The following is a 20,875-nucleotide window of genomic DNA, read 5'->3' on the forward strand; positions in this document are numbered from 1 at the left end:
TTGCTCATGTGCTCTTTGTTCTGTCGGTGTTGTAGAGTGATGGATGAGTCGGCATGCGGAGCCCATGGAGGGTCATTACAGGGGGCCTTTCAAAGCCAGACACCTACAGAGAAAATGGGCTCCACAATGGAACAAGATAGCATCACAGACTGGCAATGATGGAGCAGAGGCACAACTCCCCTACACACAGGTGAAGCAGCACGCGCATACACACATCTGTCTGCATGCACACGGCCCGTCTGTCTCCCTCACATAATTATACACACAAAGAGAGGTAAACATGAACACGTGAATCAATACATGTGCCAGACTATCGTGGAGAAGTCAATTGAATAATCAGTGAAAAGCTTTATCAAAACAGCAATCACAGCAGATGTATAGTCATCAAAATATCTGAAAGGACTAAAATGTTTTTTACTCTTTGATTTTGTTTTGGTATAATTAAACCCTTATTTTGCATTTCGAGTTTTGTTGTTGACATTGTCTTTTTAAAGGGATGTTTAGAAATGGGTGCTGTTCTATCGGAGCCAGAAATCTATAGTTTGGCAAAGATGGGTAGTATCTCTCAACAACTGTGAGATGGATTACAATGAAATGTTTCATGCTCCCCAGAGGATGAATTGACTTTAGTGGTCCCCTGTCTTTGCTTCTAACGTTACAATGAAGGTGACATTAGTTTAAACAACTATTGGATGAATTGCCACAAACTGTTATATATATTGATGATCCCCTAAGGGTACATTCTACCACTGTGGTTCCTGACTTTTCATCCAGTACAACAATTTAATCAAAATTGTATTTAAATACCAAAAACCAAATTCACCTTTCTGTTTAGTAATAATTAGCAAATATTTAGCACGCTAGATAGTACTAGGTACTAAGATGGTGAGCATGCAACATCAGCATGTTAGCATGCTAATGTGTGAAGGACAGCCTCTGTTAATACAACTGTATTCTAGAAAGAACAACAATCCACATTAGAAGTCATTGCAATTGGCTATAAAAACTATAATGTCTTGTGTGGAAAAAACCCAAAACACTTGTTGCGTCATTTTTCCAAAAGATTAGAGAGAAATGATTTAGCCTCTTCAACACACCATAACTATACACCATCTAGTAATTGAATCCCACAAGCAGTGATGGAAATAACCTCTTTGCCCCAACTTACTGTCTTTACTTTCAAATGACTATTTCAAATGAACATTCGTCACCCCTGGTAATCAGAGCATCTATCAGTCATTAGAGGAACTTCAGCTTTAGCATTGACTTTGATATTCAACTATGGTGATTCCTGCTTGGTGCAAACACATTTTGCACCAACTAATACACTCGACAGACCTAAATAAAATCTTGTATTGCTCAGAGAACAAACCAAGAGGGCAATGAGGAGAAATCCCAACAACATGGAGCTATTTCTAGCAGTAGAGATTGATTGAATGACCAATACATTCCAATGATTAAAACAAAGTGCTCTGGGCTAAACTAGGGACACAAGGTTGGACTTGCAGATGTTCTCTATGCAGTAAATGGAAAAAAAGAATCTAGGCTTGTCTGACCTCCACACAGGACATGTCTGCCAACAAACATGACCCTGAAGAACTGATGCAGTTCTCTACAATACATCAGCCAGCCCCATAGCTTTGAAATGATTGAGTATTGAGTATGTAAGTCGCTTTGGATAAAAGCGTCTAACAAGTGACATGTAATGTAATGTAATGTAAATGCCTCCTGATGTGAGGGTTTTCTAACATTTCAGCAGCATTTTCTTTTCCTTTTTCCTCCATTTCTGTTTGTGTACATCAATGTAAACTAAGGTGACAGTGTCAACCTCTCCTGGGATTAAACTACAGGATGAAAGTGGGAATGAATTCAATGTATTTTATTCAGAAATGTTTTGCTGAAGCTTGAAATAAGAAGCAGCTCAAGGAGTAAAGAGCTCCCTGCTGATGTGATACTTAACCATGTGTAAGCGGCTTGTAATGACAGGGATGGAGTGCTTGTTAACATTTGCTGAAGATTGTAATGCTACACAATTAATAACAAGTGACAGCTACTCATTTTATAACATAAACAAAAGCTTCAACGTTTACTTGAGTGGTTCATTTTGCAAAATGTACAAAAAAGAGTGAAGTGAGTCTGGTGTTAAAGGAAGATGGTGCGTCCTTCATTTTGTTCTGATGTAAGTGGTGATGACAAGTAGATTTGCTGCAGTAAGAAAGACCTCATGTGAACTGAGCTCAAATTCAATAAACAAAGGAGGAGATATTGAGATGGTTACCTCGTGTTCACGAAGCAATACTTTTTTCCCACACCTAATGTTCATTTGAATGATTTTTAAAGGTTGTTAATTGTGTCCATTCTTTGATTTCCAAAAGGTTTTTAACAGTGGATTTACTTTGTGCATCATGTTTTGTAGTTCTGAGAGCAATATGAAAAGGGACAGTCCTGAAGTGAACCTCAGTGAATCAGAGCGTAAGAGAAGGTGCCAGTACGATGAAAGGATTGAATCTATATTTATGATTTTCTCTGCTGAAGAGGTGGAGAACATAATGACCAGTAGTCTTCACAATGTCCTCTCTTAAGAGACTCTCAAGCTTGGTTTAAATGTTGGAAATCAAGTGAGGACATCTGTGACGTGCTCTACATCTGACTCATAATCCTGCTGTAAAAGGCGAGATAATGGAGATGCGTGATGTTAGAATTATAGAAAAGAGAAGGTTCGCAGACATACCACTTCACGTCAAACATCTCTAAATAATTCTGGAGAGCTAAATAACATATTGTTTATTATAGCAATGTAGTTTAAAGTGCCCTAATAGCAATGTAGAAAAAAAAGAAAAGAAAATTATTCGGTCAATTAGCGATAATGTATAATGTAATATGTAATATATGTAATATGCTGCTGCAACGCAAACATTTCCCAAATTGGGATCAATAAAGTACTATCTTATCTTATCTTATCTTAATCCCTAGCGCTGTTACCTTCAGAAATAAGTAATTGTTATTTTAGACTACCTTTGATCTGCAATACTGCTGGAGGCTGAACTAAATACAGCGCATTGGTTTAAGTTGAGAAATAAAATGATTACAACTAAGTCAAAGTGGTTATCTGAGCAAAAACTAGAAAAACAAAAGGTTGTGTTAACCTCAACTTTAACCAGCTATTTAAGACCTTGAGCTTCATTTCAGCATTTACAAATATATTGATAAACTACCAATGTAGCTCCTTTAACCGCTTGTTGCCCTTTGCTGCCCCAGCACTTACCTCTTGAAGTGGCTAAGTAGGGTGCCAACCAGCTCCCCGATGCGGCTCTCATTGGCGGGCACCATGCCCTGCAGGCACACCACCAGGTCCCTGCTGTCCTTAGTGTGGAACACCACCAGCTGGTCCTTCCCAGGGGACACGCTCACCCCGGTCACCTGGGACAAAGAGAGGCAGAGGACACACAATTAAACACAGATGAACATGTACATGCTGTACAGAGGAACACAAACATGTGAAAAGGCAGCGATGTGTGTTGAGAAACAGATCACATAACCATATGTACTATAAACACAAATGAAGAGCATACAGACGCAGATGCACATCATGGAATTCAAGTTGGCGCACCCCAGAGGACGTGAATTCACTGGGGAGGAAGAACCAGGCTATAATTCATCACATTTAACCTCTACTGGGACTAAAGGCAGAACCTGAACTTCAGTATTCAGCACATCTCGTTTTAGTTTGAGAAGAAAAACCTTCATGATGAAAAGGTACTTATAGTCAATTCTTTTTCAAAAGAAATGTGACATCCAAACAGTGTGGTTATGTTAAACTTGATGGATATTGTTTATGAATTCTTACATTTTCCATAAAGGCTTTTAAGCTAAAGTTAATTAATGCAAACTGTGGTTTACCGTTTTATTACCATAAGCCAGGGGTCGGCAACCTTTTTGATATTAAGTGCTATTGCAAAAAAAAATTGTTATCAGCGTGCCGACGATCGTGAATTATCAACATGAGGGCGGGGGGAGCCTCGCTGCGGGGAAGCAGTGTGTGGACATGTCAGCGCAACTTACATGATGCCGAATATTTAAAAACATTTAAATAATTGGTTTGAACGGCATAATAATAAGGACGATCGTCCGTTCTGTGATTCTCCAGAACACACATGTTATGATATTAAGGTCATGAAGAGTGAGATGAGATCGATGTCCCTTTAAGAGAGAGAGAGGGGTGTGGCGTGTGCATGTGTGTTTGTGGATGGTAGAGCGAGCGTCTGTATGTTTCTGGAAGTGAAACGAGGCAGCAGAAAAACAGAGGTCTGTGATGTATTTTGTGAAACAGAAGAACAACTAAATAAATGCAACGGCCTCTCCAGTCATTTAAGTGGGTTATTGAACCTTAAGCTTGTTGCTTCTGCGCTGGGAGACAACAGAGAGTCGTCCCCCCTGTTTCCTCGACTACGGTCTGGGAGCCGACAGGAAAGTTCAACACACAGTTGTCCAGTCCGCCCCTTTGTAGCGTATTATTTAGATGAGAGATGAGCAGATCGCCACTGGGCTTTCAACTAAAGACACAGCCACGCAAAAACTGCTATATTTGTACAGCTCCTTATGGGTACTGCAATTAGTGAAGTGCTTTCCTCCGTGGTGAAACGATCAGCACTGCACCACAGAGGAAAGCGGCAGAAATTCGCCTGGAGTTAAAGAGAGCGGGGCTGCGTTACGTGCATGGCTTCCTTCTGCAGGTAACGGGGAGACGCGCTCTGGCGGCGGTCTCGTTCAGGATCTGAAAATAAAATCTAAATATTTTGCACACTTATTTCTAGTGTGCCACTGGTTACGGTGCCGTGTGCCAATGGTGGCACGCGTGCCAGGGGTTGCCGACCCCTGCCATAAGCAATAGGCTTCATTTTCCATATTAAATATAGCCAAATATTTTGTTTGTTTTATAATGGATACAGATACATTTCAACTTAAAATAGGCAAGTACAAGTTAGTAAGACTTTACAGTTTGATATCAACAGTAAATATTGAATTGTAGATATTTATGTGTGCATTATGTATAAGTTCATGTTGTTTTAGTACATCCTTTAAAAAAAAGGACCATTGCGTACCTCGTCTTAAAGTAATTTAGATATATTTAGATATAAGTTTGGTTGACAGCACTGAGCAATTCACTATAAGGGGCGTTAAAATCACAAACAAAACAACATAGATCTCATACAGTATAAAAGCCTTTTAAAACCCACCCACAATATTCAAATCTAACATTAACTTTGAACTTAACGTATCATGGATTACCTACTTAAGAATGCATTTGTTTCTAATTTGCATGCTACATTAAGTCTAAGTATACCGTTTTGTGTTAAGAGCTTTTGAAGCTCTTGTAAAAACTGTACCGAAGCAAAGACTGCTGAGGTGTTCTCAGTATCTGGTGTCTGTCGGTGTCTCCCACTCAAGGCTTAAATCAGCACTTGCAGTAAAGATTTATTGATCAGAATCCCAAAGGTCCAATCGAATTGTCCCACTCAGACCCCCAAATGACGTACGAATGGAAAGCAGCCAGGCTCAGAGGGGAATCCCAGTTTTGCGGTTGGATTGTTTTGCTTTACAAGTCTTCAAACAGGAAGAAACCAATATCCTCACAGGTAAACGCATCTCATGAGAAAGTGGAGCTCATTAAACCCCCATTCCTTTCTCTGTTATACTATTATCTCGCTTCCTTTTCCCCTAGCTTTCCTCCATGTCTTTTATCATCCCCTGCCTTAGATTTCCAGCTATTTATTTCTCTCTTAATTTGTCTTTCTAAGCCAAGGCATGTTGAGGAAACAGCCGCAGGGCAGCAGTCAGGTGCATTAATATCCACTCAGCAGACTGCAAAGCTGAGACAAATTCCTCCATCAGGGGAGGACAGGATGCTTCCTGTGGCTAAACAACAAGCTAGCTGATTTAGCTCCGACGTGAAGCATGTGACTTCGGAAACAAACACTTCACGCAATCATCATGAATTAAAGCCTAAAGCCATGCCTCTCTGTCTAGCAATCCACCCACAGTTAATTACATGGAGTCGATCACATTTACATTTATATTAAAGGCTTAATTGATTGGAACCACAGTCAGCGTTAATTAGTTGGGTAATGATACATTCAGATGCGTTTCCTTGTATAATTTTTGGTCTTGTTTCACCAAATCAGTTTTACTCTGAGTATGAGACGTGTTGGAGGCATTTATCTGCCAGGCCATCTGCTCAAGCGTCTATCCGACCCACAATATGAGAAAACTTAAGGAAGACACTTTTCATTACTGCAGCCCACCTTATTAGGGGTAATTTGTGTTGATAACTAAAGGCTCCTACACTGAGGAAATAGGGATCTTGCAGCCCTATTGCATGCAACTCTGAGCAACATGGGTAATAGGACATCTTGGTGCCAATCTGTGTTTTTCGATTCTATATCAAATTTGAGACCTTTTTTCGGTGGAACATTTTATTGTAAAATAGTTTTGCTTTTCTTTGCCTCCTGTTAAACATAATATCTTTGGGTTATTTGCTGTTGGACAGGCAAAAAAGCTAATTGTGTACATCACATTAAAATTAAGTACACTACTTCTGGTCAGCTAAATTAAGAAATGTACTATCTTGGTTTCTGGGAAGAAAGGATTCACTATGGGTTCAGATAGAAGCCAATACCTTTGACCCGTTGCCAGTGGAAACTCTTATATTTGTTAAAGATTTCAATAAGGTGAAAAATATGGCCAAATGTTTTACAGTGCTCAATACACTTTTAGCCTGGAGGGACTGTACAAAAAAAGTTCATGTTAACTCAGGTATTTCAATCTTTTCTCCTATTTTGAACAATCCTGATCTTAGCAAATATTTGTTGTCAATCAATATAAACAAATGGACGAGATCAGGTATAAAGCAATTGAAACATTTGTTTCACAAAGATATAACATTGAAATCATTTAACGATTTAAGAGCAGAATATGACATTTCAAATAAGGATTTTTTCAGATACCTGCAAATTAGGAACGTGATCCAATCAATTATTAAAAGCAATAAATTGAGATCGGGATTGTTGGAAGAGGAGGAGATATTGATGTCATCGAGCACAATCAAAGGTCGAATTAGAGAATTTAATGCAGTTTTTTCTAAAAGAGCTCAGTCATCCTTTCCAACTTTAAAAAAGATCTGGGAAAAGGACTTAGGAATACAGATAGATGAAACTACATGGCTGAATATCTGTGAAAGAACACATTTTCCATTCACAAGAAATAAAATCAAAGAAGCAAACTTTACATTTCTCAACAAATGTTACCTCACACCCATAAAGATGTATAACATTTCCAAAGAAAACTCTCCAAAATGTCCGAGATGTAAAGTAAAAGAAGGAACATTTATGCATCTGTTTTGGGACTGTCATCTCTTGAAACATTTATGGGATTCGATTCATGCGCTCACAAAAGCCGTTTTAGGCATCGAAATGAGCCAAAATCCATGTTTTTTCCTGTTAAATGATATGCCAAACTTTAAACTGAACCCCAAAGATTATAGAATACTAATCACAATAACATATTTTGCCAAGAAATGTATACTTTTACTCTGGAAGAATGAACGTCCTCCAACATTTAAACTTTTCATTGATCAGATAATACATTTTTTACCTCTGGAGAAAATGACATTGGAAAAATATAATCATGGACATATCTTTCAAGCTCTGTGGTTGCCATTGTTTTCCTATTTGGAAAATATATCTGAGATATGACCAGTGATGGAATGGTGCATTCTGTGGCTATTTTTCCTGACAGCCGGAAATACTAGTTGTGTTGTCATTGTCTATATTGTCGCTGTATTGTATAATTAATTGTATAATTATTCGCTCGTTTTACTTTGATGCGGGTTTATTATTATTATTAATTTTATTTTAATTTATTTTTTCGTTTTATGTTTATTTTCATTTTCATGGCTCTGTTGTTTAAGTTATATTGATAAGCATTTTATTTTTTTTATAAATGTTTTTGGTTTCGTCAGTGTGGGCATGTGCGGGTGGAGGGAGGGAGGGGGGAGTGTAGTGACTGTACTGTGATATTACAATATATGAAATGGCATCGATTATTGTACACTATAATGAAATGAAAAGACTTACTACTGCAGTGATGGGCTGACAGTTAACCACAGGATTTACCTAGAAGACATTGGCTTGGTTAGGGGCAGCTTCATGTTTTGAAATGACGTGACGCATCAAAGATCACAGATTGGGATTAGCGCCAACAGATTTGAAATGTTTTAATATAGTTTATAAAGGTCTTTTAGAGATACGATTAGATATCAGGAAAGAAGCCTCAATGATTGTATTTGTTTATTCTTTGGATGAGTAGATTAGATTTGGATTGTTGTCCTTTAGGAAATTCATGTTTTGATCTTTTATCTCTCCTTTTTAATACATGTGTGAATGGATACGTTTAGCCTGTTATGTGTTTGAGTAGTCTCTTATCTTTCAAGGTCTACATGATGGAAAGGAGGTTGTATGACTCAGGTTGTATGGTTCATTTACTTTATGTCATCCGTGATCCGTATACTCCATACAGTATGTTAGCAGCCTATTACTTTAGTGCACTTTATTTAGTTTAAAAACATTTGGGGAGAGTTTTCCTTCCTTAAATCACGGCTCTTAAGACAAAATGTGTCATATGCTCTAAAGTTGTAAAGCAACATGTTTTCAGATTTCAGATTTACGAGTCTTTTACACTTCTAAATATTTATGAAAAATCTGGAAATACTATGCATATCCTATCCTAGCTCTTTCTTTGAATCACACTGGATGGCTAACGGGGGATATTACAAAGGGACACGTTTGTGTTACACAGGAGGACTTCACTAAATAGTTTGCTAATGTCTCGTTTGCATTAATAAATGTCATGTTCCCAAACAGCAACACCTGTGGGTGTGTTTTGGTGAAAGCACTGTCAATGTGCGGACTGGACCACAATGTTTTAGTGAAGTGCTCTGAAGACATCATTTAAATGGCAGGTTCTCCCAGTGCATACTTACTATGGGAAGAGCTTCGTGGTTATATAACACATCCCAACAGTACTGTAAAGATAAAAGCAGCAGGTACAAAGGGTGGGGGCTCTGTCATTAAATTCAAATAAGAAAATAAGCTTCAGTGTCTGTAGCTCTTCATGTTGTAAGGCTATGAGGGCATCAGCAAGGGATGTTTACGAGGCAACTGCAGAGCAGCAGCAATCGATTACTCTTGAAACTAATTTGATACAAAAAGGGCAACTAAAATACGAATGTGTCCTGCATTTCGATGTTTTAATTTCATTAAACATATTTTGCTGTAGGACGGACAAAAGGACATTACTTGAGCCCTTGAGAAACTGGGATGAACATTTTAATGACCGAAGTGATTAAAAAAGGACCTATTATGCTTTAAGGGGTTTCCCCTTTCCTGTAGTGTGTTGTATAGGTTGTTGTGCCTTTTTAAAGCATGGACACATGTCACAGTCGAGGCACAAAATACAAATACGAATCTGAAAATTAGCATAATTGAGCCCTTTAATCTTTTAATCGAGACAAATAATCTGTACATTGATCGATAATGAAGACATTTTTGTTGCAGCCCTAGAAATATTGTCCCCCTGCCTCTGTATGAATTTATTAACAGGGCTATGCCTCACCATGTTATCTCTGTGATCTTGTGTCAAATGTTTTGCATTATTTGACTGTTTATCACAGACAACAGACACCTACATTTTTGTAGCATATGCCTAAGAATGACATAATATTGTCTTTATAAACAAAGTCTATACAACCACACTGCATTGTGGAGTTTGTAGGTGCTGAAAAACCAGGCTGAAGTGAAAGGGATCAACGGATGAATGAAAAGAACCAGCCCACGAGGCGAGAAAGACTGCGAGGAAATGGAGAGCCGCAGGGATCACAAACAGGGAAACAGGGGAGGAAAAGAGCGCACATGCAGGAGAGCGATTTGTGCACATGCCTGAACGACACCAGACATCAGCTGATCTGCCCTGCTGCTCGGTATCCATGACAACGCTGTCTCCTGGGAAGTTGGCATGACAACCGCGGGAGGAGAGAAGTGGAGAGAAGAGAGAGGGGAGAGGGGAGAGGGGAAAGACAGCACTGGATAGGGAGAGGGGTGAGGTGGGGGTGGGTGGGTGTAGGAAAAGAATAGGAAGTGAAAGATGGTGGGATGAGTCACTGATGCAGAATGGATTTTTCACCATTTCTTCACCAGAATTTGTTTAATGATCTCACTTTTGCTGCACAGGGATTAATGAGCTTTTAAGTCATTTGGTAGACAGTAGTTGGCCCTTCACGGTAACCATCTATCAGCTGTTATGCTCCCCTGCAGGAGGAGCAGTAAATAATAGGGCAGCCAGAGGGGATGCAGCGGTGTTAGCTTATCAGTGCTAATCAACAACGAGCTAACTGCTTCCCCTCCGTTTGACCTTCTCAGATCGATAGCTCCGCGTCACGCTGCCGTGGGCTACTATACATCTCTATCTCGCCCTTCTCACCCCCATTTCTCTCTTTAGACTTCTTCTCACCTGCCTTAACACATTTTCACCTTGACCAATTCACTCACCCACATACTTGACATTTAAAATGGCCCGGGGTTATGGACACAGCAGGGGAGTGGTTCTAATCACTGAAGGGATGGTGACTAGAAGATTGAATGGCACCTTGAGGCTGACGACTAAATGATGTTAAACGATAAGGCCGGCCATTTCCTATACTTCTCACAGTTAATAAATCCAGTGAAATAACTAAACCAAAAGCACTTTCCTGTATAGAAAATGTAACTCAAACATGGGTTATTTTGTGGATAAACACTCATTTTAAGCTCTATTGCGTTTTTACTGCATATTTACAGTATGTGGGATTGAGAAAGAAACTACAGTATGGCTGCATTTGAAGATGTTACTATGCCGATTATTTTCTTGATTTATCGCTTAGTCTATATAATTTCTGAAAAATGGGCCCCAGTTTCAAAGCCTTCACATGTCTTATCAGTCCAAAAGCTAAAGATATTTACGAAATATGATGGTAACCAAATATGGAATTTTCTTGATTTAAAGTGGACCTATCATGCTATATTTGAAAAATATATTATACTGATAGGTGGAGAGTTGCCCATATAGGCGGAGCACCCCTTTTCTGAGGTCAAAAATATTCAAATAATAATCAGCTCCGTTGCAGCCCCGTTTTTAGAGATTTGGGTACGGAGGAAGAGAGAGAGGGTTGTGTTTTCTGACACTTGGTGAGTTCCCTGACACACCGGGGACACATATGCATGTATAAAAGAGGTACAAAGGTGCATTTTGCATGATAGGTCCCCTTTAAGAGGCTGAAAAAAATCATTTTTGCATGAAAATAATATTAATTGTTTAATGTTGGGAAAATACTGAATGTACAATTCCGATATCAGAGTAGCACATGATAACAAAGGCCCTACGTAGCTGTGTACGTAACAGGCATGTATGATTACCTAGAAGAGCTTCAGGACACACTGTTTTAGGCATATGATAGCTATGTGACAACGATTAACATGATGATTCAGCCTCTATGGAGATAGAGATATGAAAGCTTTAGCGCAAGTTCAATAAGGAAGACCTAACAATGAGCCACTTACACGTCACTCTATTGCTCTCTTCCCCCTCATTAAATGCGTGGGCATCACCCCTCAGCAGCCAATCGCTTCACATGTTAAATCCTTAAATACCTGCTCTTCCTCCCTGTCAGTTGTCATTTCAGGTGACCACACGGAACCCTCCTCCACCCCTCTCGCCTCCCATCTCCTCCAGGACAAAGCTAAACCTTCCTCCTTCAGACCGGTCCCACCTACCTATCACCACCACCAGACCCCGGGGATTCATCGGAGCGGTTCTTTCCCTCCTGAATGATTATCCTGCAAACCGGGGCCTAACCGCCAAACACCATTCCATTCTCCCGTTGTATCATCATGGCAATCACTTCATCATATGATGTGTAATGGTAAATATGTATTCCATACATCACGTCTCTCCGGTTTGAAATGACAAGCATGATCCTTTCTGACGTTGGTCTTAGCCAATCCAAATTAAACATTGAATACTGCTTTGAACCGGTATTCCTGCCTCTTGTGACTGTAACACTCTCTTGTATAAGCATGTGAAGGAGACTGTTCAGGAACTAGTCGTACCAAATACTCTGTATATGATGACTACTTCCATTCTTGAGAAGATAATAAATATATGGATCCTGATATTGAAGCTCAAGCCAGTGACGAGAGATATTTTTCTAACAGTTAATTAAATACTAGGCTTTTATTTCAATGCCGATCATTTTATAATTTCATTGACTGATGGTTGCAGGTCCAAACTACAGAGTTTTTGTTTTCATGGTAATGAAGGTGTTGAATTGATGTGATTGTAATGGTTTTATATCAGGCTTTGGATATACAACAGGATGTTGGTAGGATTAATTCCCTGTTGTTTTTAGGAGTTTCTAACGGATTTGTTGCAAATAACAAAAATCGAAATCATTACCAGACCTTTACTTTTAGAATTCAACACATTCCTAATTTATAAAACAAAAGCAGGAACAAACATATGGTTTTGTGGCTAAAAAGAGGGGATTCAAATATCTGTTAATGCATCTTGCCTCAATTACACATTTGGCTATAATGTGTGTGTGCTGTAGGACTCTTGTTCTGTCACTTCCAATGTGTGAAAGCTGCAAACCATAGTACCTCCCCTCCATGTCCTTCTACAACCCTGAAGGCCCTCCATATGCCATGTTTATGAGACTGAGCTTCATCTCATCAGCTCAGTGTGTGTGTGTGTGTGTGTGTGTGTGTGTGTGTGTGTGTGTGTGTGTGTGTGTGTGTGTGTGTGTGTGTGTCTCACTCTCTCTGAATGAACAATAACTAAAAACCTTAACCCATGCTGCTCTCCCTCTGCCACCATCTGCCTCAAATCCATCTCCACATTTCACCCCCAGGTTCAGCGATACAGGCTCCAGTTGTCCATCTCCAGCTCTCTAATTCCCTCTTGTCACTTTGTCAGATTGAACACTGGGGTGTCTCGTCACAATTGTCACTGCACACCGTATGCCTCATACCTCACTCATTTCACTAGATGCCGGGGGTGTATGCGCCTCGGAGATGAATGCATAACACCTTCACTTCCTGTATCGTTTCTGCCCCACGTCCAATACAATGCATGTATGATAGCTCAATAGCACAAGGAGAGGAGGTTAACTCAGAAATATCACGAGTAATCTGTTCACGCATTCAGTGTTATGCTGTTTTCTATTCTCTTTTTGTTTTCCTGAACAGTAAATGTGTCTTCAACTACATAAATATGTTGGTGCATGATATTGTTGAGGATATTTATGACTTTTACACATTTGAATGTATCATTTGTAACATGTATGCATTAAAATGTCGGAAAAAGGATAGACCTATGTTATAGATATTGTCAAGTCGTCTTATACTTTTTTTCAAACAGCGAGAAATAAGAAACTTTGAATAAGGAAATGCTTATTTGGTCACCTGTCATGGCAACATATCCTCTTTGATAGAAGCTGTTATTTATAGACTTTTTATTGAGTTTTTAGCCATATTTTCACAATGCCTTTTTGGATCTTGGTTGTTATTATTACATTACATTACATTTAATTTAGCTGACGCTTTTATCCAAAGCGACTTACAATTACAGGGACATTCTCCCTGGAGTAACTAAGGGCTAAGTGCCTTACTCAAGGGCACACTAGCGGTGGTGTTCCTGGCGGGATTTGAACTCACAACCTTCCAATCTTCAACCCACCTCACTATCCATTAGACCACAACTACCCATTATATACATTTTATGTCAACAAAGGATTTTAGTCTTTACCCATCTGAATCGTAGGTTATCGGTCTGTTTGTTTAATCTGTACCATAACGAAAGGTGATCAATTGTTAGCATTGTTAACGTCCTGAAGTCTTTGGTGACAGCCAAATAAAAAGCAAATATCCCCAAACTGTGTTCTTCTGAGCATGTCGCAGAGAAAGGTTAACAAAAAATAAAATACATTTGAGCGAGAAATGAAAAAAAATGCAACCTAAGATGAATCAACGTGTGTCAATGCTCGAAGCAAACAAGTAGCATGAAGTAAACACATAGCCAAACAAAGGACACACTTGCCATGGAAACAGCTGCATGAGCTGTGTGCATTGAGCAGCCTTAATGGGCCTATCACAGTGGGAATACGAGTTAAAGCAGCCAATTGTCGAGCTGGATGACATTTTGACATATTGACATGTTGCAATAGGACTGGAGAGATGTGTGAATCAGAGATAATACGGTCACCTCTGCCAAAGCTGCTATCACAGGCAGCAGTATACAGCAGAGCAAGAATACCATAACGTTCATGTTATGCTGTTGTATAAAATGACTGTCTAACAAGAAGTCTAAAGAAGGCCTGCAATTCCTCATTTTTTCAAAATCAGATAATTGTTACGTTTCATTAAAAAGGAGTGGACTGTTTCCAAAAGTGGGATGGAAAAAATAATGTTTTTTGTACTTCATTCATATTGTTCATGTCTTTCTTATTCGTATAGGGATACATATATGAATAAGGCTACATTTTAGGTGAATCACAACAAGACTATGTTTGGTTAAAGGATGTTGAGGAAATAGGATTTGAGCCATTTGAATTTCAAGTGTGTAACATGTAATATAATTAAAATCAAAACAAATTCAGCATTAGCCATTCTCATCCTGAACTTATAAATGTAAACAATATGCTTTATTGAATTGCACCTAGAAGATACCTCTTGTATTCAGCCACTATATTAATCTTCTTTTGTAATCTGCACCTAAATCCTATTACGCCTGTGTCTAATGTGTTTGTGATAAAGGGTGGGGATTAAGGAGTGGAGTGTGCCGTACGTTGTAGAGGGGGATGCTCTTCATGGGCTTGTACTGCTTCAGGGGGTCCATCTTGTACAGGTGGCGGTCAGTGAGGAGCACAGCCCGGTCCTCCGCCTTGTGGAAACGGTTGATCTGAGAAACACAAAGCATCTCATTAGTCACCCCACAGGATGAGAGCGCACATCCAAACACCCTGCAGGGCGATGGTTTGTTTGTTTGTACAGACAGATGCATGTTGGGACTGTGTGTGTGCATGTGGTTACTAGAGGATAAATACTACCTTGCGCACGTTGCAGGAGAACAACACTCTCATGAATTTGTCTTTCCGCTGCAGCTCGCTTGAAACCAGTGTGAAGGATGAGGCGATGTCAGGGCTGTCTCGCTTCTGCCAGACAAGAAAAACACTCGTCTAATCTTAAAGTATTCGAAGACAGTATAGTATTCATCAAATGAAATGAGGTTGTTGTGACATTTATCCTTTTTTATACAGACTGTAAAGCTGCACTCAGCAGGCGGCTCTACTACACTGACGTTGCCGTTGTGTTTCAGCTGAACAGCGCAGCTATAAATCTAATATCTTCTACCAAACTTTTTCTATTTATTACGGAGCCCCCTAAGAGACATGGAGAAGAAAACAACAATTATTTGAAAAAAAATAAAATAATGTTTTTCGAGTTCTCGCAGTTCGGCTGCTACGGCAACACAGAAACCACAACAATGGAGTGGTTCATCGATTTTACTTTGAGCTTGGCCTTAAATATAAAGATATAACATCAGTGCTTGGCAATAGGCACGGTTTCACATAAGTGAAAGACACCTCAAGAGAACACTCAGAGCGAGGGGACATGCACGTCCCTCTGAGCTGAGTTATTGACAGATTCGAATTTCGCGGATCAATAACTCATGAACATAACGTTGTAAAAATACAAACAACATGACTTTGCAATCATAGCAAGGTAGACAACGAGCTACAGAGTCGTTTTTATCAGAACAGTTTGATACGCGCCGTCATCCGATAATTGGTCACCATCTGCAGCTTGAGGAGGGAGAGGAGTGCTTAGGGACCGTCTATAAACTGCAACAGGGTTTTGCGAGATCTCGCAAAACTTTTTTTTTTTTTTTTAAATACTTTTTTTTTTCTCCTCTCCATGTCCCCTAGGGGGCTCCGTCATTTATAATTTTTTCGAATCCCATGCAACTTAAAAAATGCAATATTATGGGGAATATGCTTTTTGGAAGTATAGTAAATATGAAGCAGGTTTGTTTGGCTGAGCAATAAGGCTGGAAACATGGGGAACTACAAGCTAGGCTCTGTCTAAATACAAAAATAATCCTTCATCTATTATTGCACCTTGTTTGTTTAACCTGAACAAACAGCAGTGGGACAATTTGCTCATTTACTTTGGTCTATGTCGCAGACTATTTGTTGTCTAGGAGCAGTGACTTCCTGGACTCTCCACTGGTTGCCTGGCAACTGGTAACAAATGGTTTTAATAGCAGATATTTGATGACAACATTTCACGAGTTACCAAAGACTTATTGATGTTTGACACGCAGCCCTAATATAGATTTTAAAAGCACAATACCAGAGAGTAGCAGCCCATGCATGCTACACAGTAACACGAAACACAAGCCTGCATTAAAAAACAAACACGCATAAGCAAATCTCGGCTGGATTTATTTCTCTGACTGACTGAGACTACGGAAAAACTACTCGTGAAACTTGGAAATGATGATTCACTTTCATTGAAAGATAGGGCATTTGTACTGCATTCATGAAATGAATTAGGTCCCAAATAGGATTCACTTAAAGAGCAACTTCCAGGTTAAAGACACCTGTGAATAAATGTGTAGGAAAATGATGAATACGTTTTTGTAAGAAATGTTCACTTCCACACGTGACCTCCCGCGTGTGACGTAACACGGGGGGAGAGCGGCCGGTGTAACGTATTAATAAACATGGATCCCAATGCTAGTTTCGACACAGAAGACACAGAATAAGTTGAACATGAATATTCGAATGCATATGACGGACCACAATCTTATAATTATGAGCCTGCTAGGCGTCCAAGAGACCAGGAGCAGCCAAGGATTAGAAGAAATAACGGCCATCGGAGAGAAATTGAGCTGTGGTGTGAGGAGAACCAGTGGAGAACTGGGCAGCTATCTTGGTGAGTGACCGGCGTTAGCTACAGAATGTTAGCTAACGTCACATCACAACATTGTGAAGTTAGCTATCATATATCAGGCTATAACTAAAGTAGCATTGATAATATAGTAACGTTACTGGCAGGACTGTTGATACTGATCCATAACAGAAACTAATGCGCAAGAATCAGCTGTATCTCGCGTTACCTAATGCAACTCCACACTACGGTGCTGTGTATCGGAAGAGAGACGCGAGATACGGCTGATACTTGACGATCTGGCGGAGAAAGGTTGTGGAGCCTCCGTTGATATGTCGTTGTAAATGGCTTGATGGAAAGCAGGTGTGTAGTCGGGGAGGGTGCACAGCTGATTGCAGCAGGTGAGTGAGAGAGCAGCGAAGGGGGGGGGGGGGAGAGAGAAGTAATACGGTTTCCTGATAAAGCTGTGGAGAGTATGTGCTGCAGGGAGGTGGATGCACAACGCACCCAGGAATGAACGCTAGCTCCGGTCCTTTTTACTGTGGACTCGATGTCCTGACAGGCTGGTATTTGTGCAACCTGCACAAACACAATACTGCACCATGATTACAAATGGTGAAATACAATGTAAAACTACCGAAAAATACCAGCTCCTTAAAACACAACCGCTCAACTCCACGCAACTACTAACTATACCCGCGGTCAGAGAGCGGAGATGTGTCCCCTGCGTGATGTAATATGACGCGTTTGACGTATGACCTTAAAAAAAAAGCTGTTTTTAAGAGCAGAGCTCAACATTGCTCCTTTCCCTCTGAATTCCTGCCCTTATGTCTCGTAAAACATATCAAATCCTGCATTCACTTTTTTAATTGTAATTTTCAAGCAAGTTTAAGCATAAATGTAGAAAAAATAAAAACCTGTAAGATGCTCTTTAACTCACTGATAACATCTCCCTTAGGTTGAAACAGCAACTCGGATATCAAATCAACATTTTCTTTGTAGTGTATATGTTGTTTCCACATTACAGCCAATAAACAAACCAAAGTCTGGATAACAGCTTCCCAACTCAGGAATGGGATAGTCCGTATGTGAATTCAGCATTGAGCTTGTTGGAGATATGTGCCTTTCAAGTGTTGTCATGGTTTATTCTCTCAAGTTTTCTCTGTTCTTGTGTTTAGTTTTCTTCTTTAAACATATTACAACTGTACATAACTTTACTTCCTCCCACCTACTCACCAGGTAGTTTCCTTCCCAGCCTCTCTGTAGCCCCAGGTCGGCCCTGTTTCCCTTCAGGGCCTCCAGACTGGCTACCTTAGCCCTCACCTGCAGAGTCTCTTCTGGAGAGAGGCCTTTGATCAGGGTCCATGCCCACCACCTGGAGGTAAACACATCCAAACACACACAGAGAGAAGTAAGAGCAGAGAAATAACTGCAGCACTGGGCCTTGATATGTGGGTCAGCGGGGCGATGAGGCAGGACTGCAGCAGACCCCAGCTGTAGTCCAGTTATTGGCCTTTCACTCACACATACTGACAGGCAACATCATTCTCTAGGAAGGCTATTTTCTTACTGTGCCTTGCTTCAAATAAAAAAAGCAAACAAACAGACATTGAGATGAAAGGCAGTGATGTGTGTTTGATAGAGGAAGAAAATCAATGCCCAGTGTGAGCCCAAAGCAGAAGGAAACATGTGTAAGTTGCTTCAAACGGTCTCATCTGGATGGGAGAAAGCACTGGAGGCTATGCGCTCTCTCCTGCAGTTAGGGTCAAATCCAGTTTTTGTTGAGGCAATTCAAGAAAACGGTTTTCTTCAAAAGGAAGCAATATATATAGGGTTCATTATCGGCCTTTGTTTTGAAGAACATCATTCAGTATGGATGCATTTTTAAACATTTAACTACAGATTTACTTTGTGTTTAGGGTCAATTCTCTTGTATTGCAAACTGTTTACATGAGTTCTGTAAAAGATACAAATTAGCAACAAATATAAGTAATAACCTTTTTTTTGAATCTTGAAAAGGCAGCAGATATACAGAATAGAGGAAGTAATCTTATGTAAGAAGTCTACCTGTTATAGATGCTCCTAAGGGCCTCTTCAAACTTGCGCAGGACTTTGGGGGGCGTTGGCCACTTCACGTGCCTGCCATGATCCTTCATGGATCGGACATTTTTGAAGCGGCGGTTGACCTCGCGGATGTACGACTTCACCTTGTAGCGTCGGTACGCCCGCAGGATGACGAGGGCCGCTCTCATTCGCCGGTACCGCATCCTGGCTATGGTGCCCCTCCACACCTGGAGACACAGATTAACATCATGACAATCTATTTAACTACAACTTCAAAAAGATTGTGCATTAAAAATTAAATGTGGTAATGGAGCCTTTACCTAATGCGTCTTCTCCTTCCACTGTTTGAATTATTTATGAACGGAAACTGCTCTGCTAAGAGTTGTGTGTACATTTGCATGAAAAAATCTGTTTGACACAGCCATGTTTTTTGTTAACGTATGTCGTTGTGTACCTGCAATGCTTGGAGGTATTCTGACTGAAAGAAAATCAGCATATGAACTTAAATAAGAATACTTACGAATCACTTCTACACACAATTCCTTAAACTGACCTTAATGTGCCAAAGAAATAACCCCTTTAGTACTGGATGATCTTAACTAATACATATTTTATGAGGGGACATTTAGAAGTGCTGAATCTAGAATATGCAATACTTGGTCTATTTAAAGCTCTTCTGCTCCGGTGGTGAAAAGCTCATCATAAAAAAGTACGACCTGTGCATTCAAATCTAAACATAGATTATGCTGTTAAAGCTAATATATTAATGTGCGTTTCAACCCGTCATACTGCCAGTTTCTTAACTTAGAAATGTACATTTCACATACATAATTAGAACTTATTGTTCCTACATGTTTTTTTGTAATTCACTGTTTGAATAAACATGGGTTCAGACGTAAACAAGGGATAAAATAAGGACCCCCAAGCCTGGCTGAAACTAAACATAGGTTGAGAAGCTATCAGACCCTTTAAAACATGAATAATAGATACAAGTGGGTCCCCAGGGAACCATAACTCCTGATTCCCCCTCACTACAGTCACCACCATATGCTCCCCTATTGCTGTAAGTTCTCTCTCTTTCTTACACACACATTCCCACAACTCCTCCACTACTGTATGTTTACATTTGTTTTCCTACATGGAACCTAAATACTCCTCAATAATCAGTGTTTGAGCATCACAGGCCCAAATTAAAGCCAGTACTGCAAAATAGGCTCACTCCCAAATATAATAGAAGTGTAATACAAAGTAATGATGGAGATCATGAATATGTAATCCTTCAAAGTGTGGGGGTGGCCCAAGGCACAGAAAAGGATTTCCTGCATTTGCATAATAAAACTGTGGAGGAGGCGGGTTCACCTGATGAGACTGCCGCTGTAATAATTGGCAAAGAAGGAGATAAGTCATGCACTGCTGGGATATGGAAGCAGCATTTGTATTCATATCCTTTAAGGTGATGCAACCATTTCAGCCGCACACGTGTCTGCAAGTTTCACTATGGCATTCTGTTATAACTTGAAGCGTCACTTTTTAACTAAAGAAATTTGATATGGAGTACACTGGAGACATACCTGAATACTTCCCAGAGAACTGATTCGACAGCATTTATTCTGAACTTGAAAGAGGACAGCCGAACCATACTGAGATCACAGCAAGAAGGCCAGTCAGCCATTTCATCTTCTTGCCAGGCTTGTCACCGTGTTACTCAGATAAAGACAGTTTAATCTGGATTCTCTTTAAACCCTAAGCTTTTTTGAATCATGTTCTAAGAC

The 20,875-nt window shown here is 39.9% G+C and overlaps 1 protein-coding gene across 1 annotated transcript in view; it reads right to left on the reverse strand.

The window, feature by feature from the left end:
- The window catches only part of myo1d (myosin 1D), a 115,632-nt gene that overhangs the window by 31,826 nt on the left and 62,931 nt on the right, over window positions 1–20,875 (reverse strand). Inside the window, exons 17-21 of the mRNA XM_079658116.1 lie at window positions 19,107–19,330; window positions 18,276–18,414; window positions 15,194–15,298; window positions 14,932–15,045; window positions 3,266–3,420 (exon numbers count right to left, since the gene is read on the reverse strand). Of these exons, the coding sequence (XP_079514242.1) occupies window positions 3,266–3,420; window positions 14,932–15,045; window positions 15,194–15,298; window positions 18,276–18,414; window positions 19,107–19,330 (737 nt within the window). The remainder of the gene's footprint in view (window positions 1–3,265; window positions 3,421–14,931; window positions 15,046–15,193; window positions 15,299–18,275; window positions 18,415–19,106; window positions 19,331–20,875) is intronic.

The sequence above is a fragment of the Notothenia rossii genome (genome assembly GCF_949606895.1).
Source record: "Notothenia rossii genome assembly, chromosome: 11".
Lineage (NCBI taxonomy): Eukaryota > Metazoa > Chordata > Actinopteri > Perciformes > Nototheniidae > Notothenia > Notothenia rossii.